We start from the raw sequence: 19,109 nt of genomic DNA on the forward strand, positions 1-19,109 counted from the left end.
CCCAAGCAGGGTTCTCTCCCAATCCTACCTGGAGATGGATTGAGCCTGAGACCTTCTGCATGCAAAGCAATTGCTCTACGGCAGAGCTGCAGCCTTTCTCCTTTCTGGGCTGCAGCTAAGAAACCTGTTTCCAAACACACATTTTCCCCACACGGACATTACATTCTACAGACATACACTTTAAACAATTTGGACCAGAGCTTCAAATGAAAGCAGTGTGTGTAAATAAGGTCTCCAGGTTCCCGGTTGTAAGAAATCAATTTTCACAAGCAGCCACCACTATAAAGACGCAGAGACTGTGTCCCATTCCAAAAATGCAAGTGTTTTCTGCAGAGAAGAGGCTACTCAATGGGAGCTTCCAAGGAAAAGACCCTCCAAACTCAGGAAGTTAGGAGATTTAAGAACCCGTAAAATGGCCACTTTTTATTTCAGTATCAAAAAGGAAGTTGAACCCCATAGCTGGGATGGCTAAAAGATTCCTGCACTGCAGGAGGAGGAATAGATGGTCCCCTTGTGGTCCGTTCCAACTCTACAGTTCTATGATTCACATTTCTTGGGCTGAAACAGATTTAGGGCAGGCACTCTCTTTTCAATCAGGTACTCTTGTAAGCATTCCAGATCCTTATACTTTGAACACAGATAGCAGGCAGGTATGATCTTAAAGTGTAAAGGTAGGCTCACTCATAAGATCACTGGTTGAAACTTAGCCAGATCCAGAGTGTTTTCTGAGAGCAATGCAAGGCCCAAGACTCGAACCGGGCATTGGGGTGAGGGAGCGAAAAGAATCTATTTTTATTACTGGATTGCTTTAAATGTCCCCTTTTATAACATTGGTTCTAAAAATGTAACTGTCCTTCATGAGACTTCTGAAAGACACAAAGCAAAATGTCCAAAATAAAATGTATGAAACCCAATAACATGGAGCTTGGTCCTTCCTTCTAAATATGCCTTTGGCGATCTGTAAGAAAAGGCTGTTCAATTTCAGTCCTCAGATTTCATCGTTTCTGCTTATTCCCTGGTGCTTCTGTTCCTAGCCACTTTTAATTGACCGAGCCTTTTAAGTAACTGAACCGAATCTATTTTCATATTTTCAAAAAAGAGGCCTTTGTTTCTCTCCTTTGCATGGCAAACTGCTGGCCATGCCTTCTTATCTTAAAATAACTCTTCCGGTTATTAAAGACTGCAACTGCTCTAGAGAACTTCTTTCCCCCTTTGCAATTATGGTAATCACACGGCACTTGAGCAAAAAGTCTGCGGCAGGGAGGCTCAGATTCAACATCGGGCAGAGGCAGCTGATAAAGGCTGCAACCCACCCTACTCACACTAAGGAGTCAGCTGTTGCTGAAAACGGGAGACTTTTAAATACAAATGCACGGGATGATGGATGAGGTGGCAAAAGGAGGGATTTCAGCAGGTGAGGTCGTCTTAACATTGGTACTAAAAACTACCTGCTGAAAAAGAGGTCTTTCAACACCATTCATGATTTTATAACTCTCAAAAGCCCCCAGACACTTGACAGCTGTGCACACAACTGCTTAGATGTTTTGACAGCTGCACACAATACCGGGATCGAGGCACATATATGCTCCACCATGCGCAGGATACAAGTGCAACAGTTTAACTTCTGTATTGCCCCTAAGATAATACGCTGGAAGGGAAAGCTGCCTTTATACAGAATCAGGCCTCTGGACTACACCTAGCTCAGTACTGTTCACACTGACTGGCAAGGTCTTCTGGGGTCACCCCCTATCTGGAGATCCCAGGGACTGAGCCTAGGATCTTCTACATACAGTGGTACCTCGGGTTACATACGCTTCAGGTTACAGACTCCGTTAACCCAGAAATAGTAAAAAGGTAAAGGTACCCCTGCCCATACGGGCCAGTCTTGACAGACTCTAGGGTTGTGCGCCCATCTCACTCAAGAGGCCGGGGGCCAGCGCTGTCCGGAGACACTTCCGGGTCACGTGGCCAGCGTGACGAAGCTGCTCTGGCGAGCCAGCGCAGCACACGGAAACGCCGTTTACCTTCCCGCTAGTAAGCGGTCCCTATTTATCTACTTGCACCCGGGGGTGCTTTCGGACTGCTAGGTTGGCAGGCGCTGGGACCGAGCAGCAGGAGCGCACCCCGCCGCGGGGATTCGAACCGCCGACCTTTCGATCGGCAAGCCCTAGGCGCTGAGGCTTTTACCCACAGCGCCACCCGCGTCCCCCAGAAATAGTACCTCGGGTTAAGAACTTTGCTTCAGGATGAGAACAGAAATTGTGCTCCAATGGCACGGCGGCAGCGGGAGGCCCCAATTAGCTAAAGTGGTGCTTCAGGTTAAGAACAGTTTCAGGTTAAGAAATGACCTCTGGAACGAATTAAGTACTTAACCCGAGGTACCACTGTACAGAGCAGATGCTCTACGACTGAGCTTGATCTCTCATTAAATGTTTCCCCCTTTTATGAAGTGATACAGATAGCATTGGTCAATTCAGCTCAGTACTGCCTCCAGGACTGACTGCCAGTGGCTCTCCAAGGTTTCAGACAGAGGACACTCCCAGGCCTACCTGGAACTGCCAAGCACAGAACTTGGGACCTTCTGCATGCAAAAGGATATGCTCTGTCACTTAGCCACAGCCCTGCCCAACTTCAGTCTCCTGGTCGCCCTCACACCTCTTTCATCCCAGCATGCAAACAGTGGAAAGGGATGCGAAATTGGCAGATCCATAAGCAGCACAACGATCTGCGAAAAAGATCCTTGCTGGGGAGGACGCAGAAATAATTGAAATATCCAGGGATTGCTGCTTGTGCGGATGGAGGATGTTGACTTGGGATAATTTCCGAGATACGATGCCCTCTGAAGCCGATGACGTAAAAGCCCCAAGAGTGCTTCTGCTTGGAAACGTTGAAGGAATAAAACATTCACCCTTTGTTGTTTTTATTTTCTGTCTCAAATGCGAAAACTACAAAGTGGTCCATCTCTGGCTGACGTTCTTCTGGCTTCAAAGGCTGCTTGTGGATAGCCTTACTAACACTATCAGCATGTCAGCTGCTCAACGCCTCAACTGCAACTGACAGAAAGAAGACGGCGCTCTCCAAAGTTGGACTTGGGAAGAAGCAGCCTTCACAGTGTGTATCTCCAATGTTCTGAAGGCACACAGGCCGGCAGGGAGGAAGCCCAGCATGTTGACCCTTAGAGTTCAGAAAACAATGGCTGCTCCCGGGTGCTGCTTCTACTGCCCAAGGGTATGAGGGGACTCTGCCCAGGGCTGAAAGATGGAAACTGGGCAACCACAAAGAAGAAGGGGATGTGGCTGACCTTTCCTGTTGACCAGCACTGAGAAGAGAGAGAAGAAATAAATAAATGAATGAAGTAGGAGCAGAAGATCACCTTTTGCATATCCTGCCCTGACCTTCCAGGCTTCTCAGTCACACTGTTTAGCCCTCAACAAGAGGGGATCCTTATGGTGGGATGGAACACGGAGGGCCCTTTAGCAGGACCGCTGCATATACACGCCCCTGCACTAGGAACCTTGTTCCAAGAAAAGGTGGGTTCTGTCACCTATAGATATTACAAAACTTGGCATATTTGCTTGCTACGTTGCACCATTTCATCTGCTTGTCGTGGATGGAAGGAGCCCCTCCCTCCTGGACCTGGCCTCTGAAATGGCACTGGACACACACTTCTCCTGTGCTCCCAAGCGGCGGTTCCCAAACTTTGCCCTGGGCAAGCTAGCACCGCCGTAAGAAAACTCCTGGCATGTAACAAAAAAATAAGGAAGCCCCAGAACATCCAACCACAGGGGGAAGCTGCCACTGCCATCCTAGGAAGCGATGCAACAGTGACCCATTCTCAAAAAGAGGTGGTTTCTTGCATCTCTGAGTTAAGTTGCTCCTCTGAGCTTAACTTCCTCCATTAAAGCAGTATTCCCAAATCAGTTCACGAGAAGCACAGGAATTGAGCACCAATAAAAGTGGGCAATTTATACTCTTCACAGTCTAAACCTTTTCAGCTCTTAAGAGGGACGTACGTATGTGTTGGGCTCTCAGAGGTTGGGGGAAAGAGTCTCAAGGGCTAGAAGCTCAATTTAAAAAGCTTGAGATTTGTGGATTGTTGAATTCTGTGCCGAGTCCAGGACAGAATCATACACAAACCTGAGTGGTGCACAAGACACCCAGACCCCAACTGAATAGATCAGCCTCTGCCCTCCAGACACACAGTGTGCCAAAATCACAACAGTACGTGCTCAACAATGATTCCAGAATCCTTAAAGCAAACAAGACGTATTTCACAGCCCGTGAACATTTTGACCCACCCTAAATAAGGTTACAGGTAGCATTCCGAACATTAGCAAAATGCATCCTGCAACTGGTACTAACCTGAATGTGAGTAAAATAGATTATTCAGCTTTTTCACCAAGGAAAAACCCTTGAGCTGATAACAGGAGCTAGGCCAACGTTACTGCATAGCTCATGTTAAAATGGTAAAGGGACCCCTGACCATTAGGTCCAGTCGTGGCCAACTCTGGGGTTGCGGCGCTCATCTCGCTTTACTGGCCGAGGGAGCCAGCATACAGCTTCCGGGTCATGTGGCCAGCATGACTAAGCCGCTTCTGGCGAACCAGAGCAACGCACGGAAACACCGTTTACCTTCCCGCTGAAGCGGTACCTATTTATCTACTTGCACTTTGACGTGCTTTTGAACTGCTAGGTTGGCAGGAGCAGGGACCGAGCAACGAGAGCTCATGTTAGTCTAGCAGTAATCCAGGTGTGCTATGGTGCCTGTGTTTGACTGCAGAGCATGTTGAGTCCTCCAATTAATGCCTCATACCAACATGCATGAGGGACACGGGTGGCACTGTGGGTTAAACCACAGAGCCTAGGACTTGCCGATCAGAAGGTCGGCGGTTTGAATCCCCGCGGCGGGGTGAGCTCCCATTGCTTGGTCCCTGCTTCTGCCAACCTAGCAGTTCAAAAGCACGTCAAAGTGCAAGTAGATAAATAGGTACCGCTCCAGCGGGAAGGTAAACGGCGTTTCTGTTTGCTGCTCTGGTTCACCAGAAGCGGCTTATTAATGCTGGCCACATGACCCAGAAGCTGTACACAGGCCCCCTCGGCCATTAAACTGAGATGAGTGCCGCAACCCCAGAGTCGGCCACAACTGGACCTAATGGTCAGGGGTCCCTTTACTTTTACCTTTACCAACATGCATTATAGTTACTGTTATCCCTTTCTCCTACTAGTCCACAGCCCCGTCTAGGTGCTGCTTAGCCAAGACAGAAGTCATTCCAGCAGCTCCCATCTGGGGCAACAACAAACCCTTATCAGCATTCCCACAGCAGATGCTCCTCAAAATCTCAGCGAAGGCTGAACGCTTACCACTGTCAGAAGAGCTCCCTTCTTAAAGCAAGGGTGGAAAGCAACTAGTTGTGGCTGAGCCCCATCTTCTCCCTGTAAGAAACCACTGAAGAAAGGAGGGGTGGGGGAAAGCGAGATACAGACATCATTATTACAAGGGACACTCATAGGCTGTTGTGATGTGATGCTGCAGGCCTAGGCTCCAATATAGGAACACAAAACGTAGTCTTAGGACAAAAAAACAGCCCATTGGCCTTTGATGCTGTCTTATGTCTGAAACTGCCTCCCAGAGCACAGCCTTAAACTCCCACAAGGCCATTGGGCTTAACCCTTTAGCCTTTTCTTTCCTCCTTAGGTTTATTTATTTTAACCATTCAGATTAACCGAGAGATGGTTGTGTTGGGTTACAACTCCGATGCCAGCAGGTCTGATGAGAACGACAGTCCGCAACATCTGGAGGGCACCAGGTTGGCGGAAGCCGATTCAGACCGTGCTGCTTCTATGAATCTACCCTCTTAAGGGAGAGCCGTAGAACCTTTTGCTTACGTTAACCCTATAAAATACCATGTCCACTGGTGGTATAACCCTAATACTACTGCTTTCTCAAAGGCATCAGAGAACTGACAGGTGCTGCATTTCTGGGGCACGTGCAAAGAAAAGGGCAGGCATCACAGGGGAAGCAGTTGTGATGGGGAGAATCTTTTTGGCAGTATTGTCACCACCAGCAACAGTGGAGAGACTGTGCTTGCCAGTCCCCTACCTCCTATGGCCTTTGTGCTAAGGAGGGCATTCGCTTCTGGGGTGCAGAACAATACACAGTTAAGTGGGACATTTTAAAGCACCAAAGCAAACCACCAGCTCTCATGCAACATCCTTCACCTTGACTACTTACCAATTTTCAGGCAAAGCATCTGTTCCCCCCCCCCCAAAAAAAATTAACATGCACTGGGTTTTAGTGACCAGCATACAGATGAAGGTTTAAAATATGTCTCACCTATCCTAAGATTAAAACACCAAAACAAGATGTTTTGCTAAATACACCTGCTGAAAGCATTTGTTTAGGCAAGCCTATTCAGACATATACAAGAGGTTGATTCTATTGTTACTGTAGATTTTCATTGTTTCTGAATGTTTCAAATATTTGTTTTTACACTGCTTCTTTTACTGATAATTGCACTGTTTCATTTGTTTTGCAAACTGCTTTGAGGTTTACTGTATTTTTCCGTGTATAAGACTATATTTCCCCCCAATTTTTTAAAGTTTAAAATTGGGGGTCGTCTTATACATGGAATGTTGCAATTATTAATTTCTTAATTTTGGGCTCAAAAAACAGGGGTCGTCTTATACATGGGGGCACACGGAAAAATACGGTAATTACAATCAAGTGGGACATAAATGTTGTGAAATAAATACACTAAAGCATAGGAGGCGTGTAAAAATTATTTAAAAAACAACTTTTTTAAAAAAAAATCAGGTCTTTACCAAATGTTTCCTTGTTTTTGTTTTTTTCATTGCTCCCCCAATATACCTGTTTATGGTTGGCAATTTCTTATTACAGTGGTGCCTCGCAAGACGAAATTAATTCGTTCCGCAAGTCTCTTCGTCTTGCGAGCTTTTCGTCTTGCGATGCACGGTTTCCCATAGGAATGCATTGAAAATCAATTAATGCGTTCCTATGGAAACCGCCTTCAGACCAGGTCCGGGGACAGTCTGTCCCCCGACCTCTTCTGAAGGCTGGGGGGGGGACGACAAGGGCTTTTCTTCCCACCCCCAGCATTTTAAAAAACCCCGGGACAGCGGAGGACTTCTCCGCTGTCTGGGGCGATCTTAAAATGCTGGCGGGCGGCATTTTAAAATCGCCCCGGGACAGCGGAGGACTTCTCCGCTGTCCGGGGCGATTTAAAAGCCCCTGGGAAGGCAGGCAGGGGGGACAAAGACTTTTGCCCCCCGCCAGCCTTCAGAAGAGGTCCAGGACCTCTTCTGAAGGCGGGCGGGGGGCGAAAGTCTTTGCTCCCCCCCGCCTGCCTTCAAAAGCCTTCCGCTCTCCCGGGAAGGCAGGCAGGGGGGGAAAAAGACTTTTGCCCCCCACCCGCCTTCAGAAGGTGTTCCTGCCCCGCCGCCCGGCTTCGGAGGAGCCTTCCGAAGCCGGGCGGCGGCGGGAGGTGTTCCTGCCCTGCCGCCCGGCTTCGGAGGAGGTCCGAGGACAGTGGGGAAGACGCGCTGTGCTTCCCCGCTGTCCTGGAGATTTCCCTATGGGCTTTCGTCTTGCGAAGGAAGCCCACAGGGAAATTCGTTTTGCGAAGCGCCTCCAAAACGGAAAACCCTTTCGTCTAGCGGGTTTTCCGTCTTGCGAGGCGTTCGTCTTGCGGGGCACCACTGTATTATTGCATCACTGCCACACAAGACACAATCCCTGCCAGCTCCCCCCATGCAATGCAATTGTTCTTCAATCGTTTTTTAAAGCCTGAAAATCTCAGTTTTCATATTAAAAGAAGAAGCACGCTTCAGAGCTTTGTGGCTGCGGATAAGCTTAAAAGCATAAGGGCAGTAGTGCCTGGGGAAATCTCACAAGCAGCAACAGAAGAAGATGGGGATGGGTGGTACTGGACCAGATTATAAACGCTCAGCATTTCAGGGCAGTACACTGCCATTCCCCCAAATTATATAAAATTGCACATGCCATCTGAGTTTGCTTAATCTGCAAAGTTTATACTAACCCAGACTTTTGGTACGGAGCTTTGATCAGTTTTATTCTTACATGCAGAGTAGTCCATATACAGCACTTTCAGACTATGGTTTTGTGATTCTTATCTCATTTAACATCACAATAAAAGCTTGAGTCATAGGCTAAAGGACACTAAGAGCAAGAGATCTCCAGTGAGGATTACCACTTTATGCAAAAGAACCGCTTTGTTTCAGCTCCCACATGGTCACCCTAACGTGAGAAGAGCCCATTCATGACGAGTGAATATATGAAGGAGGCCAGTATATCTGAAGGAGCGTCTCCACCCCCATCGTTCAGCCCAGACACTGAGGTCCAGCTTCAAGGGCCTTCTGGTGGTTCCCTCACTGCAAGAAGCAAAGTTACAGGGAACCAGGCAGAGGGCCTTCTCGGTAGTGACGCCCACCCTGTGGAACGCCTTCCCAGCAGATGTCAAGGAAATAAACAACTATCTGACTTTTAGAAGACATCTGAAGGCAGCCCTGTTTTTGTTGTTGTTGTTTAGTCGTTTAGTCGTGTCCGACTCTTCGTGACCACATGGAAGTTTTTAATGTTTGAATTTTTTTGTATTTTTAATATTTTGTTGGAAGCTGCCCAAAGTGGCTGTGGAAACCCAGCCAGATGGGCAGGGTATAAATAAATAAATTATTATTATTATTATTATTATTATTATTACTAGTGCACTCCTGTTTTGCCTGCCTGCAACCCACTAGAGATTCCTATGGTACACTTTTTAGACTCAAAAATCCATACTACTTCTGTGAGATGTATCTGTCATGTATGAAGCAGCCCTGAAGAAATTAAGCATTTATTTTGTGGCTAGGTGGATTCAAACCATGAAGTTCCTTTATCCAAATCCAATCCTCCGGCCATATTCACACCGCGCACTGCTTGCATTTTCAGTGATGGGTTTTTAATCCATGTTTACACATCTTTCTAAAAAATGTGTATGTGTACCCTGTGCTTTGTTATAAGAAACTATCATTTGATGCGTTGTATCTCAAACCAGCTTAAAAAGGTAAAGGGACCCCTGACCATTAGGTTCAGTCGTGGCCGACTCTGGGGTTGTGGCGCTCATCTCGCTTTACTGGACAAGGGAGCTGGCGTACAGCTTCTGGGTCATGTGGCCAGCATGACTAATCCGCTTCTGGCAAACCAGAGCAGCGCATGGAAATGCCGTTTACCTTCCCGCCGGAGAGGTACCGTATTTTTCCCTCTATAACACGCAGATTTTTTCTCCTAAAAAGGAAGGGGAAATGTCTGTGCGTGTTATTGAGCGAATGTGTGGTCCCTGGAGCCAAATGGCAAAAAAAACAGGCAAAAATCAAATCACGCGTCTTGGAGAAGGGAAACCTGAAAAGAGGAAGTGGTTGCTTTCCTGCATTCTGCCTCAGGGTCTTACTGCCCACCCTTCTCTGTTTCGTTGCTGTGTTTGCTCAAACGGAACAAAGAGCAGGGAAAGCCCCTCCCCTCCAGGCAAGCAGAGGGGAAAGCAGAGGAAAACATGCAGGAGGGAAAGAGAGAGAGAGAGAGCGCGCGAGCTGGCTGGCTTGGGTGGGTAGGTGAGGGAAAACTTTTGCCTTCCTTTCCTCCCTCCCATTATACCCCTCTTCTGCATTCTTAGCCAGCTGCTTCTCTGCACACCCCTCTCGTGCTCCTTGTCCATTCTGTGTTTTTCCTTCCCTCCCCACTTAAAATGTGGTTAAAAAGCATGGATCCACATGGATCCTCAGGATCTTTGCATTGGGTCACCCCAAATTCACCATCAGATCACATAGCATGTCCATGGCTACAGCCTGCCCCCCCAAAATCACGCACCCACTGTTGCCTGGGGCTGCAATGGTGCAAAAATGTGGTTAAAAAGCATGGATCCACATGGATCCTCAGGATCTTTGCATTGGGTCACCCCAAATTCATCATCAGATCACATAGCATGTCCATGGCTACAGCCTGCCCCCCAAAAATCACACACCCACTGTTGCCTGGGGCTGCAATGGTGCAAAAACGTGGTTACAAAACATGGATCCACATGGATCCTCAGGATCTTTGCATTGGGTCAGCCCAAATTCACCATCAGAGCACATAGCATGTCCATGGCTACAGCCTGCCCCCCCAAAATCACACACCCACTGTTGCCTGGGGCTGCAATGGTGCAAAAACGTGGTTACAAAGCATGGATCCACAGGGATTCTCAGGATTTTTGCATGGGGTCACCCCAAATTCACCATCAGATCACATGTCTGTGGCCACAGCATGAAGCACAAAAATGATACATCCACTGTTTCATTCAGAATGTTTTTTCCCTTGTTTTCCTCCTCTAAAAACGATGTGCGTGTTATGGTCAGGTGCGTGTTATAGAGCGAAAAATACGGTACCTATTTATCTACTTGCACTCTGACGTGCTTTCGAACTGCTAGGTTGGCAGGAGAAGGGACCGAGCAACGGGAGCTCACCCCGTCACGGGGATTCGAACCGCCGACCTTCTGATCGGCAAGTCCTAGGCTCTGTGGTTTAACCCACAGCGCCATCCGCATCCCTAAATTTTAGGATGTTGCTCTTAATGCATACTTTACTATATCCAGTAGTGTTTTATTTATAATAATTTACAATACCATTATTGTCATTGTACAACCTGTGTACAATGAAATTAAATGAGCCTTCCCTTCCCAACACTCAATCTCTTATTGAACAACACACCACATTGCAAGTCAATTTCGCTATGTTATTTTGTATTTGATGTCTTAATGTAGGTTCTGAACCGCTTTGAGATTTACCCCCCTAAAAATATAAAGCAGTATAGAAATGAAATAATAATGATGATAATGATAATAATTATCTGCTCGGTATCCAGAAAGCCCCAGATTCAGTCCCAGGCATCACCAGTTAAAAAAGGGGATCAGGCAGCAGATGCGAAAGTCTGCTTTCTGACTAACCCTCTGGAGAGCCACGGCCAGTCACAAATAGACAGGCTGCATTATTTTCTCAACCTGTGGGTCCCCAGATGTTGTTAAACTACAACTCCCATCACCCCTAGCTAGCAAGGCCAGAGCTCAGGGATGATGGGAGTTGTAGTCCAACAACATCTGGGGACCCATAGGTTGAGAACCGCTGATCTAGAGGGTCGTATACTCTGACCAGGTTATAAGGCACCTTCCTAACATTTTGACACCTACAGCAGCACAAAGGCTGGAATGACACGGGGCTCACGGATTCCATTTCCAGTTTAAGAGCAACCAGAAAACCAAAGCATGTCAATACAAACCACGGCAAGAGCTCAAAGACAGGGCTGTTGCGGGTGCGAAACACGGCAATGATGACCCTGCAGTCGGGAGCATCACGATTTCCTGCCAAAAGAAAACAGAAAAAGGTGAGGGAACAGAGCGACATGTAGAATTTATGTGCAGAAATCTGACAGAGCCTACTGTTTTAGGTCTGTAGCCTTTAAGGCCATGATGATTTGCTTTTAAAAAACTATTGCCAATGCAATCTACAAAGACTGCTGAGGGCAGGATACTAGGTGGGTTCAGTACCCTTGGTGTCTCTGTTGAGGCTTCTAGAACACCTGGATAATGGCCTGGGCTCAGACTGCAGAGATGGAAGTACACCAGACATCATGTTATGTTTATCTTTCGCAACAAGGGTGGCGACCCTTTTTTCAGACCAAGGGTCGTGTGCCCTTGTAGACAGTCTTCCAAGGGGCACCATGTCAGCAATGGGAGGAGCCAAAGGCAAAAGTGGATACACCAACTAATGTGACTGGAATGGTGCTTGTTTACTCCCTGCAGAAAGGTAATACAGTGGTACCTTGGTTCTCAAACTTAATCCATTCCGTTCGACTCCCGGAACCGTTCAAAAACCAAGGCGCGGCTTCCAATTGGCTACAGGAGCTTCCTGCACTCAATCAGAAGCCATGGAAGCTGTGTCGGACATTTGGCTTCTGAAAAACGTTCACAAACGGGAACACTCGCTTCTGGGTTTGCGGCGTTCAGGAGCCAAGCCGCTCGACAGCCAAGGTACCACTGTGTGCTGGTTTCTACATACACTCACAAACCTCTTGCCACCCGCCACCCAGTGAAGCAAATGGCATTAAGAGGGCAGGCAAACGCATTCTAGCCAGGCTACAAAAACACTCAAGGAGGGTACGAAGCAGGGCTGGCAAAAGGTGTGGCTGAACAGAGGGTGTTGCCTGGGCCAGGCAGTGGCCTGCTTAATTAGGAAAACCACAGATGTCTCTTTCCCATTGAAACAAGTCTTTCCCATCAAATACGAAGCCACGAGGAAGGAGCCGGTGTGCTTGCAAACTGGTGCTAACTGCTATCGTCCTTCCCGCGCTCTTTCAAAAGATTCAGGGCTCACACAAAAAACTGCCTGGTTTAGAATTCGGAATCCCATTTTAGGAATTTTGAACCAAGGTGCAGCCTGGACCTCTCCCTCTCTTTTGCTGAAGCCCCAGCCTTAGAGAGGATCACAGAATGCTTTAAAATGCAGCTTAGAGAAGGGTTATTTTAAGCACTACCAAACACAAGCCATTTCGTGCTCTTAAGCTTACGTGTGGGACACTTGCCATCCCTCCAACAGGACAGGGTGAAAAAAGGGGCTGGTTCTCATTTTCCTTTTGGGAGCAAGGTAGGGATGGACATGTAGGGATGTATGGAAGTGAGAGCTGGACCATAAAGAAGGCTGATCGCCGAAGAATTGAAGCTTTTGAATTATGGTGCTGGAGGAGACTCTTGAGTGTCCCATGGACTGCAAGAAGATCAAACCTATCCATTCCTAAAGAAATCAGCCCTGAGTGCTCACTGGAAGGACAGATCCTGAAGCTGAGGCTCCAATACTTTGGCCACCTCATGAGAAGACTCCCCGGAAAAGACCCTGATGTTGGGAAAGATGGAGGGCACAAGGAGAAGGGGACGACAGAGGACGAGATAGTTGGACAGTGTTCTCGAAGCTACCAGCATGAGTTTGACCAAACTGCGGGAGGCAGTGGAAGACAGGAGTGCCTGGCGTGCTCTGGTCCAGGGGGTCACGAAGAGTCGGACACGACTAAACGACTAAACAACAACAACAGGGACGGACATCCTGGTTTTCGGGTGCAAAAGCTCAACAACTTTGCAGGTGTCAGGAATTTTACTTTTTGAAATATGGCAACCTTACCTTAGGCTTGCCATTCAAGAAACGGGGTAGGACGAGGAGAGCCATACAAGTGCAACAAAAACCAAACCACAAGGACTAGAAACTTACAAGTGAGAAGTATGTGCGTATGTATCCTTTGTCAATTAAAACAAATGCACAAAGAGCAACTGGGAAAAGGGTCAGCCACTACCTGCGTGCATTTGAAAAGAACAAACAAGAGGCAGACACATTTTTCACTTGACTATACGCATCTGCATAAGGTGACTGAGGGTGCATATCTGTTGCTCCAAAAAGTAAAATAAGAAGCAATGCTTTATTGGGGTTGGGGGGAATGGGCCCCCCCCCCAAAAAATGTTGTCTTCTGATTTGGAATAAAAATTACCATATTGGCCTGAATATAAGCCAGACCCGCAAATAAGCCACACCTTTAAAATTCAAGGTGGGCGGGAAGACAATACCCAAATATAAGCAGCTCCCTTAAAATTCCACAGGAACTCATACCCACAAATGTAGAAGAAAATCCTACAGCGATATCGTAAAAGCCAATTTTTAAGGTCATGAATTTAAGCCGCACTTTAACTTTTCACAGTTGAAATCTGGAAAAAAAGTGTGGCTTATGTTCAGGCCATTATGGTATGTACTGGCTTATTGTGAGAAACGCACCCAGCCTCCCCAGCTCTGCCTATCTTGTCAAAAGTTTTGGCTGTAGAGGACTTTACCTCTGATGACAACTGCAAGCCTCTCGCCACTGGGGTCCCAGACCATGGAAAGAACCTCCCCTCCAATCCTGGAACACAAGAATACAAAGTGAAAGGCCAATAGAGGAACACTCAAGGTAAGACATCCATACTCAGGCCAAAAGAAGAGTTGGGGGTCACAGTCAGGATGTGGAATGATGACACTTGGGGGGGGGAGTGGTACAGTATTTGTCGAGTACTAGGCCTAGGAGACCACCGGATGACCTTGGGCCAGTTACTGTTGGAAAACCAGCCCCATCTGGAGAGGCTGTCCCCTCTCCCTGTTCCCGGAGCTGGCTTACCGGTGATCTGCCTCTGGCTGCGTTCCCAGACAGACCAGGGAGATCTTGATATAGGCGACATCTCCCAGCTCGGGAAAATGCACACCCACTTCTCCCCCTTCCACAGGGGAAAGAAGAGTAGTCAGAAATCTATTTACATGATGTTTATTTCTGACATTACAGCTCTACAGAAAACGTGTCCGATCACTTCAGTTTCCATCCAGCAAGAGACAAAGACTTCCTGTACATACACAAGAGGAAGGTCTCAAATTACACACGTCACAAAGACTTTTCCAGCCTGTGAACTTCCGGGAAGGTTCTTTCCCACAGCTAGCCATATCACATGATGTCAACAAGCAGACTGTCTGCAGCTGCGATGTTCTCATATTGTAACAGTTACTACCTCTCAGCCTAGCCTACCTCACAGGGGTGTTGTGAGGATAACACGAGAAGGGGAAGAACGCTACCTCAAATTCCTTGGAGGGATATAAATGTAATAAACCAACAAAAATGATAGCTGCAGGGCAGGACTTTTGCATATTCATACACTGATTATTAAAACAGGTTTTTAAGATAAACAAGAAAATAATCAAAATGCTAAAGCCTTTATTCATTTCCTGGCTCGTGCGTATTCAGCAGTGGGTATAAAACTTAACATCTTGTTAATTTTGTTCCTATTGTTATTTTTAAAAAAGCAGGTTTCCAGCCCTCCGAGACTACACAGATACACTTTCATTCATTCGTTTTATTTGTATGCCAAAAATTATGCTCATAGCGGCTTACAACAAAGTAATAGGACATTTCGAACAAACACTACAAAAATAATTTCAGAATAACGTTGCAAAACAAAAATATAGCAACATATTTAAAAAACACCACATTTCTATACTATAAATATAACAAGATTACTTAAACAACATGCAGCACCCAATTGCAAAACTAAGAAGGGAGCTTCACTTTCTAGGCTATAAGCAATGCCTGGAAAAATTCACAAGCTGGTTGTGAATAGCAGAGTCCCCTGTAGTGAGAGTTTGGGAAGGCTTCAAAACCACGGCATATAACTTTTTGTCCCTCCTTTTGCATGTGACTAGCAGAATCAGAATCCAGCAAATTAAGCAAATGTTCATGCATTTTCAGGGTAATAAAAGCATGGATTTTTAGAACATCTAATAAATAATCACATGTTGGGGTGGGGTGAACTCTCTCAAAACAACACAGCACCAGTCTCTCTGATTCTGCTCCTAATGATGAAGGGAGTGCAATATAAGACTTTCTGCTCGGAAAGACCCCAACCCCACTCCCTTTCTGAGATTTCACCCAACATTGTCCATGTTCTGAATCCTATCTTAGCAGCCTTAAAGGGCTAGAATCTTGCACCAACTAACACTCAGTTGTGTGCTTGTGCGGCACTTACAAGACACATGTTTTTCTCCCTTCCTCTCACCTCTCCTCTCCATACAGGGTCTCAAAAGTGGTTTCCGACAGATCAGCCACGATGGAAGCTGTTTTCGACCCACCAACCTGCCCTTGCTGTTCGCCTGAGAAGAGGATGGAAAAAGTCATTCCGAGGGAAACAAAACAAGAGGAGGAGGAAGAACATAGGACATTTCCTTACAGCAGGTATGGGGAACCTGAAGCCTGGGGGAAATGGACCCCCACAGGGCCTCTCTACCTAGCCCTTGGACCTAGCCCCAGACCAAACGCCTCATTGGCTCTTCTTCGCACCCTGAGTGCTTTTGCATGGCTGAGAGATGTGCCACTCTCATTTGCCTGGATGGAGGGGTGTGTAAGCTGACTGTGCAAAGTTATTAATCACATTTGTTGCTCTGGCTGCACCCACCACTGATATGCAGCCCTCATCAGGGAATGTGACCCTCAGCCTAAAAAAGGTTTTCCACTCCTGCCTTATAGGAAATCAAACTATCTGTTTCTCTAATCCAGTATTGTCCACCTGCGGGAAGGAGAGTGTGTACTGGCCAGCAGGTAATGGCTTTTCCCACCTGCCTTGCCCTAGGAGCTTTTATAAGAAAGCTGTTTCCAGAGGAAGAACTGGGAGGGGAGACTCTGTTTGCCATCAGGGGGTGGTTGGTTTCACCTTGGTTCCCCCACCTCCAGCCTGAGGAGCCAGTGTGGTGTAGTGGTTAAGAGCGGCAGACTCGTAATCTGGGGAACCGGGTTTGCGTCTCCGCTCCTCCACATGCAGCTGCTGGGTGACCTTGGGCCAGTCACACTTCTTTGAAGTCTCTCAGCCCCACTCACCTCACAGAGTGTTTGTTGTGGGGGAGGAAGGGAAAGGAAAATGTTAGCCGCTTTGAGACTCCTTAAAGGGAGTGAAAGGCGGGATATCAAATCCAAACTCTTCTTCTTCTTCTTCTTCTTCTGAGGAACCTTCAGAAGGGAGTTGCTGCCACAGGCATTATATGGATTTTAAAGAGCAGTGAAACAGTGAAATATTATGATTAATTGGGTTGTGGAAAGTGTGTGTATGAACAGGGCTTAGTTTACCTTTTGGTTGCTATTTTGTAGCTGCTGTTAATATTGTTTTATAGATTATAAATGCTGTATTGATTTGTTAATCATATACAGTGGTACCTCGGGTTAAGTACTTAATTCGTTCCGGAGGTCCGTTCTTAACCTGAAACTGTTCTTAACCTGAAGCACCACTTTAGCTAATGGGGCCTCCTGCTGCCACCACGCCGCCAGAGCACGATTTCTGTTCTCATCCTGAAGGAAAGTTCTTAACCCGAGGTACTATTTCTGGTTTAGCGGAGTCTGTAACCCGAAGTGTATGTAACCCCAGGTACCACTGTAATAGCACTCTTCCTTAATGTTTAGCTTATTTGCTTTGTTGACAAGCTGGAACATGTGCAGAGGAGAGAGATTAAGGTGATCAAGGGTCTGGAAACTAAGCCTTATGAGGATCGCTTGAAGGAGTTTGAAGGATGTTTAGCCTGGAAAAGAGGAGACATGATAGCCATCTTGAAGTATCTCAAGGGCTGTCACATGGAGGAGGGAGCATGCTTGTTTTCTCCTGCTCTGGAGGGTAGAACTCAAACCAAGGGCTTCAAGTTACAAGAAAGGAGATTCTGACAAAACATGAGGAAAATTTTCTTGATAGTAAGCTGTTCAGAAATGGAACAAACTCCCACGAGAGGTGGCAGACTCTCCTTTTTTGGAAGTTTTTAAGCAAAGGTTGGATGGCCATCTGTCACGGATGCTTCAGCTGAGATTCCTGCATTGCAGGGGGTTGGACTAGATGACCCCTGGGGTTCCCTTCCAACTCTACGATTCTATGAACAGCGTTTTACAGATTGCAATTGTTTCACTGATGATTCATGAATGCTTCTGTATGATTTACGCTGCATTTGTGGTGTTCTACTACTGTGTTCTTTCATATTATAGTTACTTACTGCTTGTAAGCAGCTTTGGGATTCATTCGAATGAAAATTAGAGCAGGAATTCAATAAATAATAAAACATGACAGGCAGCTGCTCTCCAGGGTCTCAGGCAGAGGATGCTCTTCCCCAGCAGCTGCTACCTGATCAGTTAAAACACAGACACACAAAAGTTCCAGACAGAGGCATAGAAGGGGGGGCACTGGGTGCCACATTGTGGGGGGCGGTGGCACCTACCGCGGGACCTGCAGTGTGCCCAAGCCACGCATCTCTCCTGGGATTGACGCGGTGGCTCAGGCGCCTACAGGCTCCACGCTGCACGAAACTGCAGCATGGGGCTTGTGTCTGCCTGCCACTTCTCCCTCAGGCTGCCGCCGTACAGCTGAGGGGAGGGACAGCAGCAAGGCTCCACACAGCGCACCCTGACACAGCTCCCCCCGTCCCCATGAGTGGCTCGCTCTGCTCCAGGGTGCAGGGCACACATGCCGCCCCAGGCACCCAACCAGCTAGCTACGCCGCTGCTTCCAGAGGTGGCCAGGTATGTTATGTGCACACCTTCATTCAGCTACAGTCTCTCCTCTAGTCGGGAGTGGGAGGTGGAGGGGAGCCAGAAGGAAGCTTTTAAATAGAGGGAAGTGCTGGTATACACAGGACGATAAACAATTGCGTGCGGTAGGTCAGAGTACCAAAAACAAAGAAGGTCTGAAATTAAAGGGTGGCGTTATTTGTGGTAAGTACTAGGTAGGGAGAGCATTACATCTGCAAGCAACTTTGAGAGGAGATAAATGCCTGTAGCCAACCCCCAACCAGCCACAGAGTTTACTGGGTAGCCTTACAAAAAATCACCTCTCTCTCAGCCTCCCACACCGCACAGGTTTTGTGAGGATGAAGCAGACACCACGTAGGCTAAATCAAGGTCCTTAGGTGAAGGACAGCCCACATATGAGATGCTAGATAGAACAGAATTGGAGGCTGCCAGGGAGCAAAGGTCCCTGTCGCAGGCAGGATTTCAAGGCCTTCCCTGTAGTGCTTATAGCAAGGTTTCCCAAACTTGGGTCTCCAGCTGTTTTTAGACTACAATTCCCATCATCCCTAGCAAGCAGGACCAGTGGTCAAGGATGATGGGAATTGTAGTCCAAAACCAACTGGAGGCTCAAGTTTGGGAAACCCTGGCTTACAAGTTAGAAACTTATTGAGACAGACAGGAAGATGCAGAGTGGTGGGCTTGGAACCCATTTTTTGCATTTGCAGAATCCACACAGCTTTACTAGTTACAAGTTACAAGTTACTCACCGCTATATTCCAGGAAAGACAAAGAATATATCACCGATTCCCCCTGGACTGTGAAGAGCAAGCGGCTGCCATCCGGACTCCAACAGCCAGTCTTTGAGGGAAGACACATAAACAGACACACTTTTAACTTAGGCAAGGGTCAAGGAGGGTCTAAAAATCCTGTGCTAAACGCATAATATGACTTTCAAGGTGAGAAATGCCCCATTCG

General features: G+C 47.2%; 1 protein-coding gene across 3 annotated transcripts in view; it reads right to left on the bottom strand.

The window, feature by feature from the left end:
* Positions 1–2,903: 2,903 nt before the first annotated feature.
* The window catches only part of AAAS (aladin WD repeat nucleoporin), a 30,266-nt gene continuing 14,060 nt past the window's right edge, over positions 2,904–19,109 (bottom strand). For 2 of the 3 annotated variants that reach the window (XM_077923842.1, XM_077923844.1), the window contains 6 exons: positions 18,902–18,992; positions 15,658–15,751; positions 13,915–13,982; positions 11,325–11,406; positions 5,362–5,446; positions 2,904–3,319 (listed from right to left, as the gene is read on the bottom strand). In XM_077923842.1, coding sequence (XP_077779968.1) covers positions 3,176–3,319; positions 5,362–5,446; positions 11,325–11,406; positions 13,915–13,982; positions 15,658–15,751; positions 18,902–18,992 — 564 coding nt within the window. In that variant the 3' untranslated portion in view covers positions 2,904–3,175. The remainder of the gene's footprint in view (positions 3,320–5,361; positions 5,447–11,324; positions 11,407–13,914; positions 13,983–15,657; positions 15,752–18,901; positions 18,993–19,109) is intronic. The other variant, XM_077923843.1, reaches the window with a different exon arrangement.

Source organism: Podarcis muralis, chromosome 2 (genome assembly GCF_964188315.1).
Source record: "Podarcis muralis chromosome 2, rPodMur119.hap1.1, whole genome shotgun sequence".
Lineage (NCBI taxonomy): Eukaryota > Metazoa > Chordata > Lepidosauria > Squamata > Lacertidae > Podarcis > Podarcis muralis.